Source organism: Solea solea, chromosome 7, assembly GCF_958295425.1.
Source record: "Solea solea chromosome 7, fSolSol10.1, whole genome shotgun sequence".
In the NCBI taxonomy this organism is placed as follows: Eukaryota; Metazoa; Chordata; class Actinopteri; order Pleuronectiformes; family Soleidae; genus Solea; species Solea solea.
The window spans coordinates 4,456,342-4,475,817 of NC_081140.1; the positions used below are offsets into that span (position 1 = coordinate 4,456,342).

The 19,476-nt window shown below is 41.2% G+C and overlaps 1 protein-coding gene across 20 annotated transcripts in view; it reads left to right on the forward strand.

Moving 5' to 3' along the window:
• The window catches only part of phldb1b (pleckstrin homology-like domain, family B, member 1b), a 121,520-nt gene that overhangs the window by 19,494 nt on the left and 82,550 nt on the right, over positions 1 to 19,476 (forward strand). For 6 of the 20 annotated variants that reach the window (XM_058634207.1, XM_058634205.1, XM_058634217.1 and 3 more), the window contains exons 1-2: positions 14,477 to 14,947; positions 16,626 to 16,727. In XM_058634207.1, coding sequence (XP_058490190.1) covers positions 14,912 to 14,947; positions 16,626 to 16,727 — 138 coding nt within the window. In that variant the 5' untranslated portion in view covers positions 14,477 to 14,911. Of the gene's footprint in view, positions 1 to 14,474; positions 14,948 to 16,625; positions 16,728 to 19,476 lie in introns of those variants that run through there. The other 14 variants (XM_058634218.1, XM_058634216.1, XM_058634220.1 and 11 more) reach the window with 7 other exon arrangements.

Here is a 19,476-nt window from a genome sequence, read left to right on the forward strand (position 1 = left end):
GCTCAGTGGAATTTAAGGAACATGCCACGCACAGTTGTGCGTATGAAATACTCATCATACTCATCATCAGTGTGTTTTCTTCACAAACGTACTATAACAGTGAGTGGAAAGACAGAGTGAAATAATGACTGTTTCCACTGTTGACTAATGAAGCTGTTAGAGAAACAGTGAGTCACCTCAGCCTGTGGCTCAGTGTCTTAATAAAGTAGTTGTTTTGCTGTGTGTGTGTGTGTGTGAGATGACAGTGGTCTGGATGATGACAGCAGGTATTCCCTTCATGGATGTGTTGATGTGTAATTTCTACTGTCACTGGAGACAATAATCTGATAATGACGAGCCTTGTGATCCACAGAGCCGCTGAGCTGCAGTTTCTCTGCTGACACACACACACACACACACACACACACACACACAGTGTATTGTAGATATTATCTCGCCTGTATTCCTCCATGGAAATGCGCCTGAGCATTTTCAGCCTTGTAAACCCACAGATTGTTACTGTTAGATAATGGAAGCGCCGTCTCGCTCAAGGCCATCTCAGCAGTGCTCGTCATTAGAGAGGGTAACAAAGGTGTTTTCATTCTTCTTACTCACTAATTCTCTCCAGCGGTGCCTCCCGGAGAGATGTTGCTCTTTTACTTTCCAGCAAACCACAATAATGTTGCATTAGAGCGTTCTCTATGGAAAAAAGGGACATTTTAACGCACTGACAAAACAATTCCATACAGCGTCTATAAAGTGACATAGTTGTCAAGTATTGGAGGCAGGGGACAGTTTGAGACCAGGTCAAGACCTTGTTCCTTTTGCTGTGTTAACACTTTGGAATCTTCGATCTTGACCTTTTCAGGCAGAACCAGCTGCTTTTTTTTGTTTGTTTGTTTTTTAACCAGAAAACAATTATCATCGCCCTTATACCTTCACCTATATGTGGAATACAGTGCCAGCCCAAGCCCTTATGGGGCCCTAAACTGAATTTGATTTGGGGGCTGGTTGTTAGGAACGGTGATTACACTGCTTGGACAAGACAGGAGGCAGGACAAAAGGTTCAACAGTCTTTATTTTTCTCAAAAACTAAATCACTTCTTTTCAGAAAGAACTAAACTAGGCTATTCTAGAGGAATATTCTAGAGGAATAGCCTGGTATTAATTTACACTTTCATATTCAAAGTGAAGCACTATGTGTGGTGACGCTGAAGTTGAATTAAACAAGTAAACCATTTTAATGTCTTTGGTTTTGAAAACATTCAACTTTCGAAATAAAAACAAAACAGCATAAGTTCAACAGTATTTAGATATCTAAATATATCTATGTCTTTTGAATATGTTCAAATATTCCACACACTATTGTGGGCCCCGTGGTGATCAGGCAGCACCCAAACACCCGCTTACTTCACTTATTCATTCATGTGGCACAAGCATTTAAAACACTGTCACAGTGATGAATGTGTCTGCAGACATGTAAATAAGTAACGTCACTGTGGTTCAGCAACATGAGCTCACATGTATCTGGTCGGTCACCGGGATCATATGCTGCACATGTGCACACCACAGATACACCAAAATAACACACACACACATCAGTGTGATACAGCTTTAACCCTTTTCGGCTGAAATGAGGGTGATGATGATCTTTAACACCATCCGTGTGATGAATTAGCTTTAGGCAGAAAAAGCGCCTGACTGATGTTTGGTCTGCAGGCACTAAAGCCTCTGACACACTAAAATGAACGGGTTCATCCAGGATATTTGAACACTGGTGAATCCTTTAAAAAGGTGATTAAAAAGGTGATTAACACCCTGTGGGGTTTATTTTTCCCACCTCTGCTTCACCTGTGTTTGATTTGGGATAAACATGCTGGAAACTTTACTAAAGTCAGAGGAAGAAGAAACCATTAGCACCGTGGAGCTCAGTAATAATGTTACGGTGATTGTTACCACTGTACCCATGCTGACTCAATGGTACAGCATTTAGTTTGAAGGTTGTGGGTTCGATTCCCGGCTCTGTCTAGAAAATATGCAGAGTAAAGCAGCTTTGAGTGGTCATGAGTGGACTAGACAAGCGCTTTATAAATACAGACCATTAGAGGTCATACTTAATTTAAATATCAATGTTTAAGATAATAAAAACATACAGAAATAACTTAAGTTACATCACACGCCCGTCTTGCTGTTGCCTCTGTTCTTCTTTAACTTAGCTCATCACAGACTTCAGGTCCTTCTTCGTTGTTCTCCAAAACCTTGATACCAACTGTAACAGCCGTAAGATAAATGTGTGTCATAGAAGCAATGTGATGAAGCACAAGCATTACAGAATCATTTAACACGGGTGTGAACGGCTTTTACAGGAGTTAGTTACTACCTTTCCTTTCCTTTCACATTTAAGTAACAATTATTCTGTCAAATACTTGAAAACTTCACCACTTTCTAAAAACTACCATTACACAATTTCAATGTTTTTTGCAAAAGGTTAAATTGAACCTTTTTCCTTTGCACCAAATGTGCTAATGCAATATTTCGCATGGTTTGCAGAAATGTAAAATAGCAGCGGTTTTCTGAGACAACAAGTGCAACATATGATCCTGGTGACTTGGCTGTTTTTCTCCAATTCTGTCCATGAACGCCTCTTTTTTCCTGCCAGTACAGTTTGTTTGTGTGTGTGTGTGTGTCTGTGTGTGTGTGTGTGTGTGTGCGTGTGTGTGTGTGTGTGTTCACACCACTTTGTGTCTGTAAAGGACGCAGAGAAAGGGCAGCTGGTGCATTTAGCAGCCTGCTGATAATGGCGTCTCTCCAGTGCTTGGTGTCTCGTGCCAAAGTAATGACTCTGTGTTTACTCGTGCTGTCGGGCTACGAGCGAGACGCTGGTATCTGACTGTGCATAGATTTACATTTTAATGCGTAGTCCGTAGGCTTTGTCTCATCTGTGGAAAAACACTACACTTGCAATGAGCTAATGATTCAGAACAGAATGTGATTCATTCCTCACACCAATGAATAGAAATGACCTTTGTGTGGTGGAAAAATCCCAATGTGGCTTCAATATAAGACGATATCAAACATGCACGCGGAACTCAGGAGCCTTTCACTTTTAATGTCACTACATTTATTGATTTGCAGCTCATTTATTAACTGAACACTTTTCAAAAATAACATCAAATCTCTGACCATTGATTGACAGCTTCTTTTTAAACTCAAGGCAATTCATTCATAAAAGCTCAAGTGAATGAACGTGTTTTTTCTTTATTTAAAGCTGCAGTGATTGAAGTTGTTCTGGCAGCAAATGACACTTTTAAATACTGTGGTAATGAGCAAATGAAAATGCACAATTCACTTTTTGTGGATCTTCATCACAAGCAAAATGTAATGTTTTAAGTTAACATCAATTTTTAATGTGCAAGCCCAACACAGAAAAGTCCTTATCCAACCAGGATGTGAACTGAGAACCATCTTGCTATTCGGCACTAGTGTGAACCACTGCACCACCATGACACCCTTAATCAATCATACGTCCTTTTTTTTTTAAAGATTTTTAAAGATCTTGGGGGAAAGATTTCTTAAAATTCAGCTTGACTAGCTTTGCCATGATGGGAAAGTATAGCCTATATATAATTGATCAATCTGATATAAGTTTGATCATTTCTAGTGTTGTCAGCTGAGTTTAAATGGATAGTTTGGACTTTTGAACACTGAGTTGTATGAGTGGATGCAACGTTGTTAAATCATTAAACGATTCTGGGGGAGAGTTTGGGACACGTAACTACATGCAAACACGCATGCATATATTATGTTCACACATTTGAACAATAAAACCGCTGCTGATCAGCATGACAGATTTCTCTCTCTCTCTGGTAATATTCCTCATCTGCGTCTTGGATTTTGTCAACATGGTTCATCTTCATCAGTTTCATAGTCAGACGTGTTTGTTTGTTTAGTTTTCCTCAATCTCTCGGACTAAAACAGCTGAAACACTGCCACTTGTGACTTGTGCGGCTACAAGGTGGAGTGATATGGACCAGAAAATAGTGCCAAACTGTTAGAGCGATGTTACATACTGATCTCCAGCTGGGACAAGATCTCCAGAGATCTCTTAACTGTAGTAACAATGTTGCATCTAAGAATGGGGATTGATAAGAATTTAACGATTCCGATTCCATTATCGATATCGCTTATTTACTTATCGATTCTCTTATCGATTCTCTTATTGATTCTCTTATCGATTCTCTTATCGATTCTGAGGTGAGGTGAGGGAATAAGTACAAATGTGTTTGTTTGTATTAACTCTCTTTACTATCTGATTTTCACATTAGTTGGTCCAGACAAAAAAAATAAAGCCCAACTGTCATTATGTGCCATAAAAACTAAAAACACAGGCTGCTCGGTGACGTTCGTTTATCCTCGCCTCGGTCATTTTATTCTTCCCTGCCTCAGTGAACGGAGAAGCTCGGGGTGCACGAAAGCAACCTGCTGCAGCCGCTGAGCCAGCCGGACTCTGGCCGATGTTGTGGAGATTTGATTATTATGTGAGCCGACCAACGATGGAGTTTCTGGAGTCAGAGATGAGTTACGTTGAAAAGCTTTTATGGAAGCAGCAAATGAATTGCATGCTGTGTGGCCAAATGTAGAGCGCTTCTGCCTCAGCGCTATGTTTGCTGCATTCTGAACCAAAACAACGCAGCACGTGTGTGACGTCATGACACATTTGCGACGAGCGGAACTGATAAGCGGAATCATTAAGCAGGCATACTAACGGTTCCGAGGAATCAATTGACTGCGCACCGGTTCTGAAGAAGAACCGGTTCTCGATTCCCATGCCTAGTTGCATCCACTCTATTCTCGGTGTCATATGTTTAAAAAAATCCAAATGATCCTTTTTAAGGAACATCCCTCAGAAAGTCTATGTTTTGAGGATGAAACACTGGATTAATGCTGTGATATCAGTTTGTCTTCTTTATCAAGATAACAGTTTGGTACACAAAGACTCATGTGATGGTGCAGCAAACATCAGTGGTGTTCATCAGTCCTGTCCTGAGACAAAGTCTAACCCTGACCCCGGCCTGTGTCACTAACAGGAAATGGTCCCTGGCACAGCTCACTGTACAGGAAGTCTACATATAGTGACTCTCAAACAGCGAGATGAAGCCTTGGTATGTCATCGTCTTCCTCTGTCTGTCTCCCACTTCCTCCTGACGCTCTCTTTCAGGGATAACATGGCTGCAAGTGGGGACACGAGGAACAAAAGCTTTCATTTTACCACTTAAAAAGACAATCTACGCCCACTTTAGTCTATTTTAATTGTTTTCTGACTCCAAACTTACATTCGTGTAGCTTTGTTAATCGTTCACTCTCCTGCACCAGAGTCCACAGAGGAAATCAGTGACTGTACATCACAGCACACAGGAGTGTGTGATTTCACCTCTGTGTTTAAAGTCCTTCACATCAGTGACACAAACAGGGCTTTGTTCAGCTTTCTGTCATGAATCTCTCTTTTAATGTGTCGTTTCTAGACCAGACCTCATCCACACGCTGCATGATGAAGGAAACATGCAGGTCACATGGTCAGGCAGTGGTTCAAGGAGCGCTTATTTTGCACAGTTTGCACAATCACATTTGGGAGAAGCCGAATCATGATTACAATACATTATTATGAAATCCTGGTTTAGCTTTAGCGGTGGGATCCACTTTCATGGACACATCTTGGTGTTTTCAGCCACAGTGCTGCTGTACTGAGCTGTCTTGCTTTACTTGTGCTGTGTACTTCTTCTTTCCTTCCTTCCTTCCTTCCTTCCTTCCTTCTTTCCTTCCTTCCTTCCTTCCTTCCTTCCTTCGTCGTGTGGTGCAACATTGTGTGAACTGTGAATGGTTTGGTTGTAGTAGACATTAGTTTATATTGAACAGTTACATCTTTAAGGTCATGGTTAGGGTCATGGGTCATGGGTCATGGTTACCAGCTACACTTAGGGCAACTTTTTGCCTCTGTCTCTTCCTTCATTTTTCATTTCACAGGAAACAAACAATCACGCTGTGTTATCTTGGCCCTGGAGCATATGCGCATGTTATATTTGTTTCCCCTCTTAATTATAATCTGGTCATTATTTAGAGATAATTAATAAATATAAATCTGTTCATTCAGTCAGAGGGAAACTCTTCACTCTTCACCTCATATTTCTCATTGTTTTCGGCCTGACATATTATTTGAGTCGACCAACTGTCAGAGCTCACAAAAAAGTTGTTGTTTGTTTTTGAAGCTTAGACGCCACAACTGAGGGGGCGTCGCTAACCAGAGCTGTACATGAGCCCAGCCCATGAAGTATGTAAATGCTATGTTTAGGTTTGATTGTGGCCTCTGGAGTGAAGCGCAGTGCTGTTTATGACACACGTGAGTGAAAGATTACTGCTCTAAACCTCCCAGTCATTTCAATCTTTACAAAAATCAAACGTTCTTTGTCCTTATTGACATGAAAAATACAAGTGTTACTCTCAAACGTAATGAGTTATTTATCCTTATTAACATGCCACTCAAATATTTAAACTGAAGTTAAAACAAGGCAATGAAAAGACAAGTTCTGTTATAAGTGAATATTAGCTTGAATTTGGCTAAATAAAGATAAACAGTTGTTGGTACAAACACCCACATCCTGTCAAGATTCTGTATATGTGTGTATGTGGAAACCCAGGAGCCTGAAACTGAAGTCTCATCTTTATGATGTTAAGTGCCTTGAGATTATGTGTGTAGTGATTTAACAACATTAAATTAGAATTGAACTTAAATGACATTCAGCCATGTACTCCTACAGAGTTACACATTTATTTGTGTGTTTTTAGGGTTAATCGGGGAGAGAGCATCACCCAAACCAGCTTCGTTTGCTGCTGTGGCATCGGTTCATCGTGCTGTGTGACTGACAGCACAACATGAAATGCGATTGTGAGCATAATGTGTCCTGTTTGGACAAATATGTTCTGGCTTACTCTTTATTTACTTGAAGCAAACATATGTAAATGAATAAATAACATGCAAGTGGGTGGAAGAGGTCTGAGGTCTGAGTGGAACTAATCCCTGAGGGTCTGTGGGCGTTCAGATCAGATGAAGGGTGTCTGCTGCTGGGTGTTGTCACTCTGTGGTCCCATATAAACTATGTTGTGCATGAAGATGAGGTCTGCCTCCTCCTCCTCATCACTGTCATAAATCCATTTTGAGCAGAATGTTGGCCTGTGCAGACTTATATAATTTATGTATATATATATATATAACTACCGCGTCCATGTTATATGTTGTATTTGCGGTAACCTCACCTCGTCATGTGTCCTTCAGTGAATCAACAGCAACGTTTAAGACACTGTGGGGCAGATGTACAGATGTTCACAAGTGTAGCGTAAATAACGACTGCAACAGGTCACAGATGTCACACTCTGTTTCCTCAGCTTATGTTGAATGTACCAAAGCTGCAGCTTATTATGTAATCAGCTCACATCACTGCCCTTTAACCTCAGTTTGTGGCTGGTTGTAATCTCCACTGAGAGTGGGGATACTCGGGATTGTGCCAGGTTTGATCAAGAATATGCTTTAAGTGTTTTACATTTTTGGTTGAGTTTGTGTGTATGTCTTTAACACAAGCAGTAACCGATGGTAACACGGCTGCATGATGGGGACAGCGTGACAAACACTCATCTTACAGTAATTGCATTGGCTTTGGTTCTGTTCAGAAGGAAAATTGCAATCAGAGCAATAAAGATGATTATAAAGGTGTAATATGTAACATCTCTGTATTTGAGTGTCATCAATGACAGGATTGGCCACACAGTGGTGCAGGTGCAGTGTGTGTGTGTGTGTGTGGGCTTTCTCTCTCTGGGTTCTCCATACAGAGATGAATTGAATAGGTGTGAGTGAACAGTTGTCTCTATATGTTGGAGGATAAAGTGGTAGACAATGGCTGGAAGGATGGAAAATGACGAGACGAGATGAGAGAATGTTAATGACACTAATATTATATCGCGTAAGTGTTTGATCCATACAAATACATATTTCTTTTCAAGGTAATGGACCTTTTTCATTTTTTTCCCCAACTTTTTAAGGCATCATCCACTCGACTGTCTCTGCTATAATTATCAGGATAAACCTCCTGTCAAACACCAGATTGAGGAAGGAAATACTCAGTACTATAGTGAGCGAGTGTGTTGTCTTTTGTTTCTGTGTTTGTCACTAATGGATCACGACGGCTCACTGCTGAAGTTCTCCCTGTAAAACATAAAAGCCCAGAAGAACCAAACAAGGCAACAATTCCCATAATCCCTGACGTTATAATCCCTCATTGAGCATCTCCTTCCTTCATATGAACAGGTGAGGTCTTCTTGTATATACTATGCCACAGTTTCAGGTGCACACTGCAGTGGATTAGTGACTGAAATGAGGTCAAACATTGGTACGGTTGATGATTGTCAGATTTATATCCAGTATATGATTGGCAGGCTTGTCTGAAAAGGAACCTGCAGTGGATCCTCCCCTCTCCCCGCAGCACTAGTTTACTGCATATATGTGGTTTCTCTCTAAAAACAGAATGTGTCATTTGACTTTGGCCACATCCAGCAGAGAAAAACAAACATTGCAGTGTACGAGAGCCGAGACCAAATGGAAAGAATTTATCTCCTCCTCTCTTAGGGTCCATACACACAAACCGTTGTTTTAGGAGCCTTTAAATTCTATTTTTGGAAAACAGGTCCAGGGTGTATCCTGCCTCTCGCCCAATGTCAGTGATGTAGATAGATAATGGATGGATGAATGTTTACCTATATTATAGTGTTCAGGTGGGATTTGGACCAAATTCTGGTCAAAATGTGTTAAAAAGGAAAAACAGGGTGTGAGAGAATGTACCAAGAGACGGATGGAAGCCATGAAGATGATAAGACAGAACAAATATGGAGTGAGAGAAGGAAGAGACAAATGTGGAGGGGAAAATAAATGGATGTTTCTGCAGGAGGAGGATTATCCAGCAGGCTTCGTTATCAGAGCTGTGTGCTGGCAGCAGCTGGCTCCACGAGATACAACCAAGACACAACTCATCTGTCTGTCCCAACGCTCCTCCTCCATCATGATGCCTTCACAGCTCCTGCTCTGCTCCCCTCTGCTTCCCTCTTTACTGATCCTCCCGTACAGAGCTTTGAGGAGATGGACTCGGTCCTTCAGCGGCCATATCGGTCTTCAGTGCGAGCAAAAGGGAGTGGAAAAGGATGAAAACCCTGCATTAAGAGTTACATTACAATACTTGAGCACCAATAGTTAAAGTTGAGCAGGTCTGTCAGACCAAAACAAAATGACGACAGTAGAAATGTGACGTTTTGAGCTGTTTTGAGATTTATTGAGCTCTTCATCACAAAAGTGCCAGACCAATATTAACCTGGTCTAATCGCTTTCTTTAACTGAAGCCTTTTTTCTCCAAAGAACAAGGTTTCTCTAGAAGTGAATCTTCAGCTGGATGCTTGAAAGTGGGACTTTGCAATATTTTGACTCTAATTTAACAGCTTTGGAGTCATTGTGATGGTTAAATGTCTTGGGGAGTGGAGACAAGCCCCAATTCCCCCACCCAGCAGGTCTCACAAAGTCTCAGGTCTTGCAAGAAACATGTATTGCTTCACGGCACTACACACACACACACACACACACACACACAAAAGCTCAAGGCAGCAATAGTGTTATTTTGGATGTTCATCTATCAGAGCCGAGGGGCCACACGTGAGTAAACATCAGAGGAGAAAGGAGCATCAGTGGGGATTTTTGAGGATAAACAGTGAGGATAAAGTGATAGACAATGGCTGGATGGATGGTTACGGTGGTGTCGTAAAAATATGTACCACATGTAAACTGTAGGGGGAGCTCCGCAGAGAAAAAGGAAAGAAAAGTTGTGCTTTAACCTATACCACGACTTCACTTTCTCTTGTTACTACCTGTGTTTACGGTCGTGTTCAAGCAGAACACTTTGAAATCTGTAAGAATGAATATGATGGGTGTTCAAATGTGCTTTTTTCATGAACATGGACATCAACCAGCGGACTTAAATGCAGCATATCTACATACTGGGTCTTAACATTCAAATGCAACAGCCAGGACGGCTATCAAAACACACAAGTGTGTGACATCACTCTCTACCTGAGTGTTTCCTTTGAGGAAAAAGAAAAAAGTTGCATAATAGACCTTTAATGTGATTAAAATCTCACCCTTGTTTTGTGATTTCTTTTTAATAACCATATCCTCTTGACCTCCCCGTCTACCCCTGGGGTGCATTACTGCTCAGAGATGATGTCATTCGTTGGGTTTGTTGTCATGATTTAATGGCTGATGGACAACTTGTCTGCAGAGCTCACTGTTTTGGAACAGAACATCTTCTGGGACAAAGTCTAGGCAGGTTTTCAACATTCCCCAGGTATTTTTGTTGTATTGTTCTCAGGCCAAAGTGAGAGCAGTTAACAGATCATGTGATAAAGGCATTTAAACACATGATCAAACCTGTGATCACAGGTTCGATCGTTACATTTGTGCACCTTTAGGCTCTAAACCTGCTCCTATGTTTCAAACGGCAACAGTTTGCATTTTCAGAGAGATAATGTTACGTTTTCAAAACAGTAAATCCTTTGACGTAAGATGAGACTCTTTCCTAAAGTGGAATATTCATATTGGCCTAAGTGTAGAGAGAGGAGGCGCGTGTGTGTGTTTGTTCTTGTATGTGTCACTTTGTGAGGACCAAAACAACTTACAAAAACCACATGGAATGAGGACATTTGGTCCGGTCCTCACGTTCTGTCCCAGGGATATTTGAGGTTTAAGACGTTGTTTTATGTTTAGTGTTCGAATTGATATCAGGTTAAGGTTAGGCTTTTAGTTGTGATGGTTTGTGTGTGTGTGTGTGTGTGTGTGTGTGTGTTATTGCTCTCAACTTATCTTGTAAATCAATCTTTGAGAAATGTCTAAAACTGTCTCCAGTGCTCACAGGAGTCAACACATCTGTTCTCCATGTTCTCCAATAAAATGAAATATTTAACTTTAACTTAGTGCGTCTGGACCTAAGAACTGTCTCAGATGGATCAGATCTGGCAGTTCAATATAAATATTTGATACTCATTTCTTTCAATAGACTATAAATCAAAGGACTGTTGACTTGCGTCTGGCTGGACGTTCAGGGAGACGGAGACATTTATGTAACATAGTGCAACAAGTGTTCCCTAAGAGCTAATATGCACTGCGAACTATTTGAATAATTGTAATAATAAATATAACATAAGAGGTGATGGCATACAGGCGCACAGACGTCATCTTATCAGCCATTTCCAGCTAAAGCAAAAGGTCGAAGGACGTTTGTGTTTCCATTCAGGAAAATTTGTTTCTTTTTGAGAACAAATTGAAAATGCTCATAAAAACAACCAGAAATAGCTCTCCCAATCTCCAGAGATTCTGCTGTCCCTTCACCAGTCAAATCTCCAGATTAAGTCCTAATGTCCTGTGTGGAGAAAGCCAGGATCCTTCATTTGTGGACATTACCAGGAGTTCATGTCTGAAAACTGCATCATACTCAAATGTTCCACTTGCAGACTCTTACACAGACTGATGAATCATATCTCTGAGAGGGAATGACAAACAGATGCACATGAAATCACCAAAAAACAATATATGACATAGTCCTCCACACTACTAAGAGTTCAGTTGGTGTTTAGTGACTCAGTGAATCATCTGAGACTGATGTTAAAGACGAGGTGGCTGCACGCTCTCCTCGTCCTTGTCTGCTGAAGAAAGTCTTCACATTCTTGATTATATTATATTTTATACGTTCTCTGAACAGCATGAAAACACAGTCTCACAGACACACTTCACCTTCACTTACTGCACGTCCATGTGTTGTTATCTCGAGAGCTTGAGAAATCACTTTATTTCTTATTTATTCATGGTATTTTTACCCTTAGGCTGGTTTCACATCCACATGTAGAGCATATTTTAAATATATGTGGAATTTGAAATGTTTAGATTTAAGGAATGGATTCATCGAGATACAGGCCAGTGTTTGTACACTTTGAAGAAGACAAAACGAAGACAACATCAAACCAGTCATACCTTAAATTAGAAAATAGTATTTACTGTCTTCTAATGACTTTACACAGATGTGAGGTTGTTGTACAGGTTTGGTGCAGTTTTAGCAGCTTGTTTCACCTGAGCTGTGTAAGCTTCTGTTTTATGTCACAAAAACAACACATCAGGACACATACTGTACATTGCATTTTTAGTCTCACTCACATGGTTCAAATAAACTGTTGTATACTAACATTCACTATAGATGACGTAGTAAATGAGGTGTTTCAGAGTTCAAATAATAAAGTAACAGACAGTTAAAACATCGATGGTAAAACTGAGCTATTGTTGCTTATTAAATTCTACAGACGTGTTCTTTCACCTCCTCTTTCTCTCGTCCATATCATTCCTCCCATCCTACATTTCATCCCAGTTGGCAGAGTGTCCTCCCTCCCTTCAACATTTCAAATTCCAACCAACTGGTGAACCTCCTCCTTTCATAACCAAACCAAAAAGAAAGAAAAAGGAGGAGGTTCATTCCTGCCGAAGAGAAAACAATGCCACCCTTTCTGCCCCTGGCATGAGAGGAGAGAGGGAGGGAACGATGGAGAGATGGAGAGATGGAGAGATGGAGAGTTCTTTGTGTTCACATTGAGAGTGAGTGGATGTGAGAGAAGGAGAAGCTGCTGATGTCCACCAAACTCAAAGTAGGACAAAAGTTTGAAAATTCAATTCAACAGCAAAAAAAAACAATCAGAAAAAACTGTAAAGAAAAAGAGTTGTTTGCACTGTGATGGACTCCATGCTCCCCACGACCCTCATGTGGAGGATAAAGCGGTAGACAATGAATGCATGAATGAATGAATGCATGAATGAATGAAAATACCAGCAGCTTTCCCCTCAGCTGACCTCTGTTAAAGACTTACGGTTGTTCTCCCTTTTCCATTCCACAGCCTCATAGAGGTAAAGAGTTTATGAGCTGGGTTAGATGATCAGATGATCCCTGCTGGACGTGATGAATGCTGGTTGTCTGGTCCCAGTGCACCTGAAGACCATTATCATGATGGATCAGGCTTGTAAAAGAGGGGAAAGTTCACTGTGTGTGTGATGTGGATGATAACGTGTAGGACGGGGTCGACGCGCGCTGACGTGCGTCCATGTCTGCGCACATGTAGAGACACATCCGGCCGTCGAGCAGAGCCGCCATTACCGTGTTAGTGAAGTTCATGATGCGGATTAAAAATGAATTGATTGACAGACAAGAGTACTGTAGTTTTCATGTTTTTCATGTTCTAAATATTCACACTGCTCTGATAATTGTACTTAATGAACCTGATCTTCTGTTTGTTTAACTGTCGGCCTACAGGCACTTTGATCACTAACAGGCTGTAATGTTTGTGTCGTGAGGAGATGAAATATCCTGTTAACTCGGCCAAAATGCACTGATTGTGCAGTTTTTTATCGTTTATAAAGTCTTTATTGATGTATATTATAACTTTGATCACAGCGGATTGATGTCTTTACAAAGTGCCTCTATATTGATTTATTTATTTATAAATGTCAAATATTTTTGGAGTTAATAACAGAGCTCTTCATTTCCTGCTTCAACATGTTCATCCCTTCACAACTTTATTTCTGACCTTTGTGTTTGCGTCACATCATTTCACTCATCGCTCTCTCTTCCTCTTCCTCTCCCCCTTCCTGTTCGCTCCTTTCTTCCTTGTTTCTTTTGATCAGTGCACGCACACACACACACACACACACACACACACACACACACACACACACACACACACACACACACACAGGTTTGCGCAGATATTCTTCTCAGGACACTGCACTGTCTGAACAAAACGTGATCCCCTACGTTAACTATAACCAATGAATGCCTAACTCTGACCTTCACCTATAACTACAATTTAAATCTAAGCCCTAAACAGTTCCTAAGAAATTAGGTTCTGCCTCATTTCTGGACCAGGTTTTGGTCCCCATGAGGACTACTGGTCCTGACAAGGTCCTTGGTTTCCATGACTTACATTCAATTCCTTAAGGGAATATTTCACCGATGTTCATTTAGCTTTGTCTTATTATAATAGGGGTAGTAGTATTATTATTGAAAAATTTAAAAATTGTGTTTCCCCTGGGTTAATATCTTCATTATTATTTTCATGCCCACCAGTGAGACTTGATCCTGTCAGTGTAACCTAACCCGAACCTAAACCTAAACCCAATTCTAATCCTCACCCTAAAACCAGGTCTTAACCCCCCCAAAAAAAGCCCTTTAGAGAAGTGAGGACCAGCTAAAATGTCCTTAACCTTTTTGGTCCTCATAAAGCCACAAATACAACACACACACACACACACACACACACACACACACACACACACACACACACACACACACACAACCATTTCATAAGAATGTCCTCACAAGTTTAGAACACACACACACACATTAGTGTCATTGGTCTATTTTAGGATATTACATGTGCTTACATTCATCTCTTGGACTCTTATCCTATAACCATAATGTGTGTCACCTTTGACCCAACACTAACCCTAATCTAACCCCATAGGCTTAACAACTGACCACACACACACACACACACACACACACACCACTGTGACTTCAGTGCTGCCACTCAGGAATGTAGGTCTTGGTTTAGAGGAGCAAGCAGCAACAGGTCTCGCTCCTGAGCGAGACTTTGAGGAGGATACGGCACAAAAGCCTCACATCAGGACAAAGACACAACCTGTGTTTCATGGACAGAAAGTCCCACTGAAGAGACAGTTGCGTTGACAGTGTCCTGCTCCGTCTTCTGATAGGACTGATAGGACTGAGTGTGCAGTCAGGATCCACTCTTTGCCATGGAGGCACTGTACTTGCTGGACAACTGGAGGAAGGTAATTTTCACCTGCAGAGACAAACAAACAAACAAAGAGTGCTTTTAGACGTTCCTTGTCCACATGGAATTCTTCTGTTTTGCGTCTAGCTGGAGGCTGAGTCAGCAGAGTAAATATGATATTAAAAAATGTGATATGATATGATACTGCAGCGGTGTTTTTGTTATCCTGAGGGACGAGCACATCACAATCACAGTTTCCATCCTCGCTGCAGCAGCAGGCGAGCAAACATCTGCGAGTGCACTCTGGTTTCCTGTGATTGCTTTAATTATGTGTTCTTTAACATTTCCATTCGCTTCTCCTGACTCAAGATAATAACTGCAAAGGTGTTTTCTTTGTTGTTTTTCTATCCAGAATCCACTTCACTCATACTCTAATATAGACATGGATTATATTTATAGCCACTTGTTTTGTGCTGACTCCACGGAAATGACTCAGCAAGTAGGGAAGAACTTGTGGGATTTTTGTACTGTGTGTGTGTGTGTGTGTGTGGTACCTCTTTAGGACCTTTTCTGACAGAAACACTGACCTTGTTAGGACCAGTAGTCCTCATGGAGATCAAAACCTGGTCCTAATGAGGCAGAACCTCATTTATGAGTTATTATTTAGGGTTTGACCTGAGATGTGAATTGTTGGTTGGTCATGGTTACACTAATCTTAAATAAAGTCAAGATTAAGGATTAAGGAAGTTCAAATTAAATGGAAGTCAGTGCAGAGTCCTTAAAAGGATAGCTTCACAAACTCTCTCTCCCCCTCCCTCTCCCTCTCCCTCCCTCTCCCTCCCTCTCTCTCTCGCTCTCTCTGATGAAGTATTGTTTTATGGTTTGGTCCATGATGTGAATTTTGGTATGGTTATGGTTTGGCCTTAACTGGTTACAGTTAGAATGAGTGCATAAAAAATCAAAAAACCTCTTTAATATCAATTATCAAGTTGGTATTTACTCCCGAGTCAAAGGCTGAAGCTGTGATCGGCATTAGTGGGAACATCAGCCTGATGTGAACACACTATTCACTTCTTTATCGGCTCATTTATGATGCTTTTGCATTTTCTCTCATTTCATTAGTGCCTTAAAATCACTCACCCACTGTTGGCTTTGACGGAGGGACCTCTACTGTAACACTGTCTCTGGGCTCCATGGTGTTGTTATGGTGTTGTTGTTTGTTTGTCTCTGGTCCTGTTTCCGGCGTGTTTGTGATGTCACATTTCACACATGGGCGTCACGACTCCTGGCCATGGCACCGTGTTCATCACCATTTGTAGCAGGTTCACGCGGCTTCACAAATCCTGGGTATACCCGCTCATTCTAGACTGAATGCAAAACAGAGAGAGCCAAGGTCACAGATTCCCAATCAATGTGTCAACGACCAGGAGAATGAATGCCTCTGCACGTGTGTGTGTGTGTGTGTCACTTCCTTCCTCAGAGAGTGTTGCTAAACACTGTCTACCATCTGTTGTGTGTTTGTGCCAGTGTCAGTGTGAATCACACCTTGACACATTAGCGTCGAGGCTGAGTGGGGACGGGATATTCCCAGTGAATATGCATCACCTTTGAACCAGTGTGATGGATCGGAGTCTCTTCTGCTTAATTCAGACGTACAGTCACTGACGACATGACGACATCTCTTCCTCATTTTCATGCCTCTCATTGACGCTTGTCACATTCTTCCCCCCATGCAGGAGCTTCATGTGTCGCAGGGAGCTGAGGACAGCTCCGGGGACATGGACCGCCTGAACAGGAACATGCCAGAGTGTGGACGGCAGAGCCACCAGGTGTTACAGGTGAGTGCGGTGCACACGTGTGCGTCTCATCAAAGGGGAGGGGGAGGGGGAGGGCGAGGGGGAGGGAAGATGCAGAGTGTGAAAACAAAGAGAGCAGGGATGAGAGCAGGGATGAGAGCGGAGAAACAGCCTCTTTGTTCTCAACTTGGCAACCCTCACAGACCAACTCTGTCATGTGTCGTCAGTGTGTCAGATATGTTGCGTGTCACGCACACACACGCACGCACACACACACACACACACACACACACGCTCTTCTTTTCAACAACAGTCTTCATTGATGTTAAATGTCAGCACATTGGCTGCTCTGACAGATTTCTGGCTCCAGCGTCTTCTGCTGATGATAAAACCAGAGACGAGCGGACACACACAGGGTCACTTCAGTGTGTTCAGTCGTAACACGTCCTGACACTGTGTGTGTGTGTGTGTCACTTTATTGTCGAGCAGGAGTTTTCAGCCAGAGTCAGTAATTAGACAGACACACAGATTGGATGTGTCGCTCTCCACCTGCTGGGTCAGACAATCCCATCAGCCTGTGTGTGTGTGTGTGTCCGTGTGTGTGTGTGTGTGTGTGTGTGTGTGTGTGAGTGAGTGAGTGTGTGTGAGAGAGAGAACTGGGACAAAGAGAAAGAAGAAAAAAGAAACAAGCAAGTAAATAAATGATAAATAGGTAAATGCGAATACAACATTTTATGAATGAAATTTAAATCAAGAAAATATCTTCAATGCAAATCAAATAATTTCAAATAAGAAGATGAAGATGAGCTGCATCCACTCAGAGCTTCCTTCCTCACTTAAGTACACAACTGAAAATATGATGGACCTTGTTTTGTTTACAGTCAAATCTACAGGATCTTGCAGGTGAACACAATCTAACTGAACAACCTCTTAAAAAAAACCTTAACCTGCTGGAGGTGTGACTTTTGTCCTGTGATCAGGTCGAGACGTATTTTTTAAAATACGGTGTCAGATATTCTTCCCTTTTTTCTATCGTTCAAAATCTATGATCTACGATAATAAAAATGACTTAAAAGAAAATAATTGAATGATGCACTGATTGTGATATTCTGGGACAATAACACATGTTTTTGGCCACTAGCTGAAACTGATACCACAGGGTTTTGTTTATTTGAATTTAAAAGGACACAAAGATCTTTATTCACAGAGAACCTTTAAAGTCTCTCCCACTATCACACAATCTTTGAATCATCAATCCTACAAATGTAGGAAACGACCTTTAATGCTTCAATTCACTAAAAAAAGTTGAGCCTTTTCACCATTTTAATCAAATGTATTTTCAGTTAGACAATGTTTTATTTAGTGAACATAGCCCAGAAAAACATTGGTGTTTTTATGAGTGGATGTTTTTTTCTTTGCTGATCGGTTATTAAAAGTAAATATTGGCCGATGTAAAGGAGATAAATTGGTGCATCCCTAAAATTAACAATAAGAAAAAAATATACAAGATACATTCTGGGACCAAAAGTACAGTATATGTACTTATACAAGTATGTACAAGTAAAAACCTGCACTGTAATAAATAAATAAATGTATATAACACAATACATTTAAATAAGAAATGCAGTTAATGGATATTCATGCCTTACAGTAAAGTACTGCATGTACAGACTGACACAGAGAGACTGTGGATGTGTGTGTACCACAGGGGAGCAGCAGCACACAGCGGATAAGGCTGTTTAATTCCCTCGCTCCCCTCCTCCTCCTCCTCCTCCTCCTCCTCCTCCTCCTCCTCACTCCCAGTTAGCCTCCCAGTGCCTCACAGCCAATCTCTATCTAAACAATCCTCTTTAGTGTTGACCCCACTCCAACGGCAGCACCTCCACAATCAGATAATCCCATCAGGACACACACGACCAGCTAATGAACTGCGACATAAAGACGCAGCTGGTTCTTCAATATAAGCACGTGTCAGTGAGAAACTCCAATTTTTAAATGTTTAAAGTCAGTGCTTTTCAAGTTATAACAAAGAAAGAATCAGATGATGTCAAACCAAACGGCTGTTTAATGAATTACATCACTGTAAATTCCAGTGATGCTCAGTCACTGATGATGCTTCTCAGTGTGAAGTCATTAACCAGAATGAAAAGTCTCTGCACAGAGTCTCAGCAGAGCACACATATGACCTTTGCACACATTAACAATAGAAATGTTTTATCTGACACTTTTCAGTCATTTAAAAATCATTTTTGTGGTAGTTAGAGTAAGTGCTGACTGCCTTGAGTGCATCAGGATAACTTAAAAACATGTGTTGTCTCACCATTAGACAGCTTTTGTCAACTGGAAACTAAGGATTTGAAACTGCTCACGCTCTCTCACCAAAGTCCATAGAGAAAATCAGTGTTTTTAGCTCTCAAGGACACAGTGACTCCTGGTCCACTGCTGCGTTGTTTGGTAGGTTTTCGTAACTTAGGTAAATCTGAAAGAAGGATTTCAAACGCTGGAGTCATAAAATAAAGCATTTGAACTTACTAATGGAGGCAGCAGTGGATCAACAAGTCCTGTGTGCCGTGATGTGAAGTCATCGATGTTCTCTATGGACTTTGGTGTGGGAGAGTGAGCAGTAGACAAACAAGATAAAATGGTGAACATTATTTAAAAATACCTTTTATTAGGTGAGCCTGTAAAATGAGCTTGTGGTTCCTGAAGTAAGGGAAGCGCACAGCTCAGTCACCTCAAACAACAACACTTCAAAAACCTGAACTATACCTTTAAAGATCTCTCACAACTA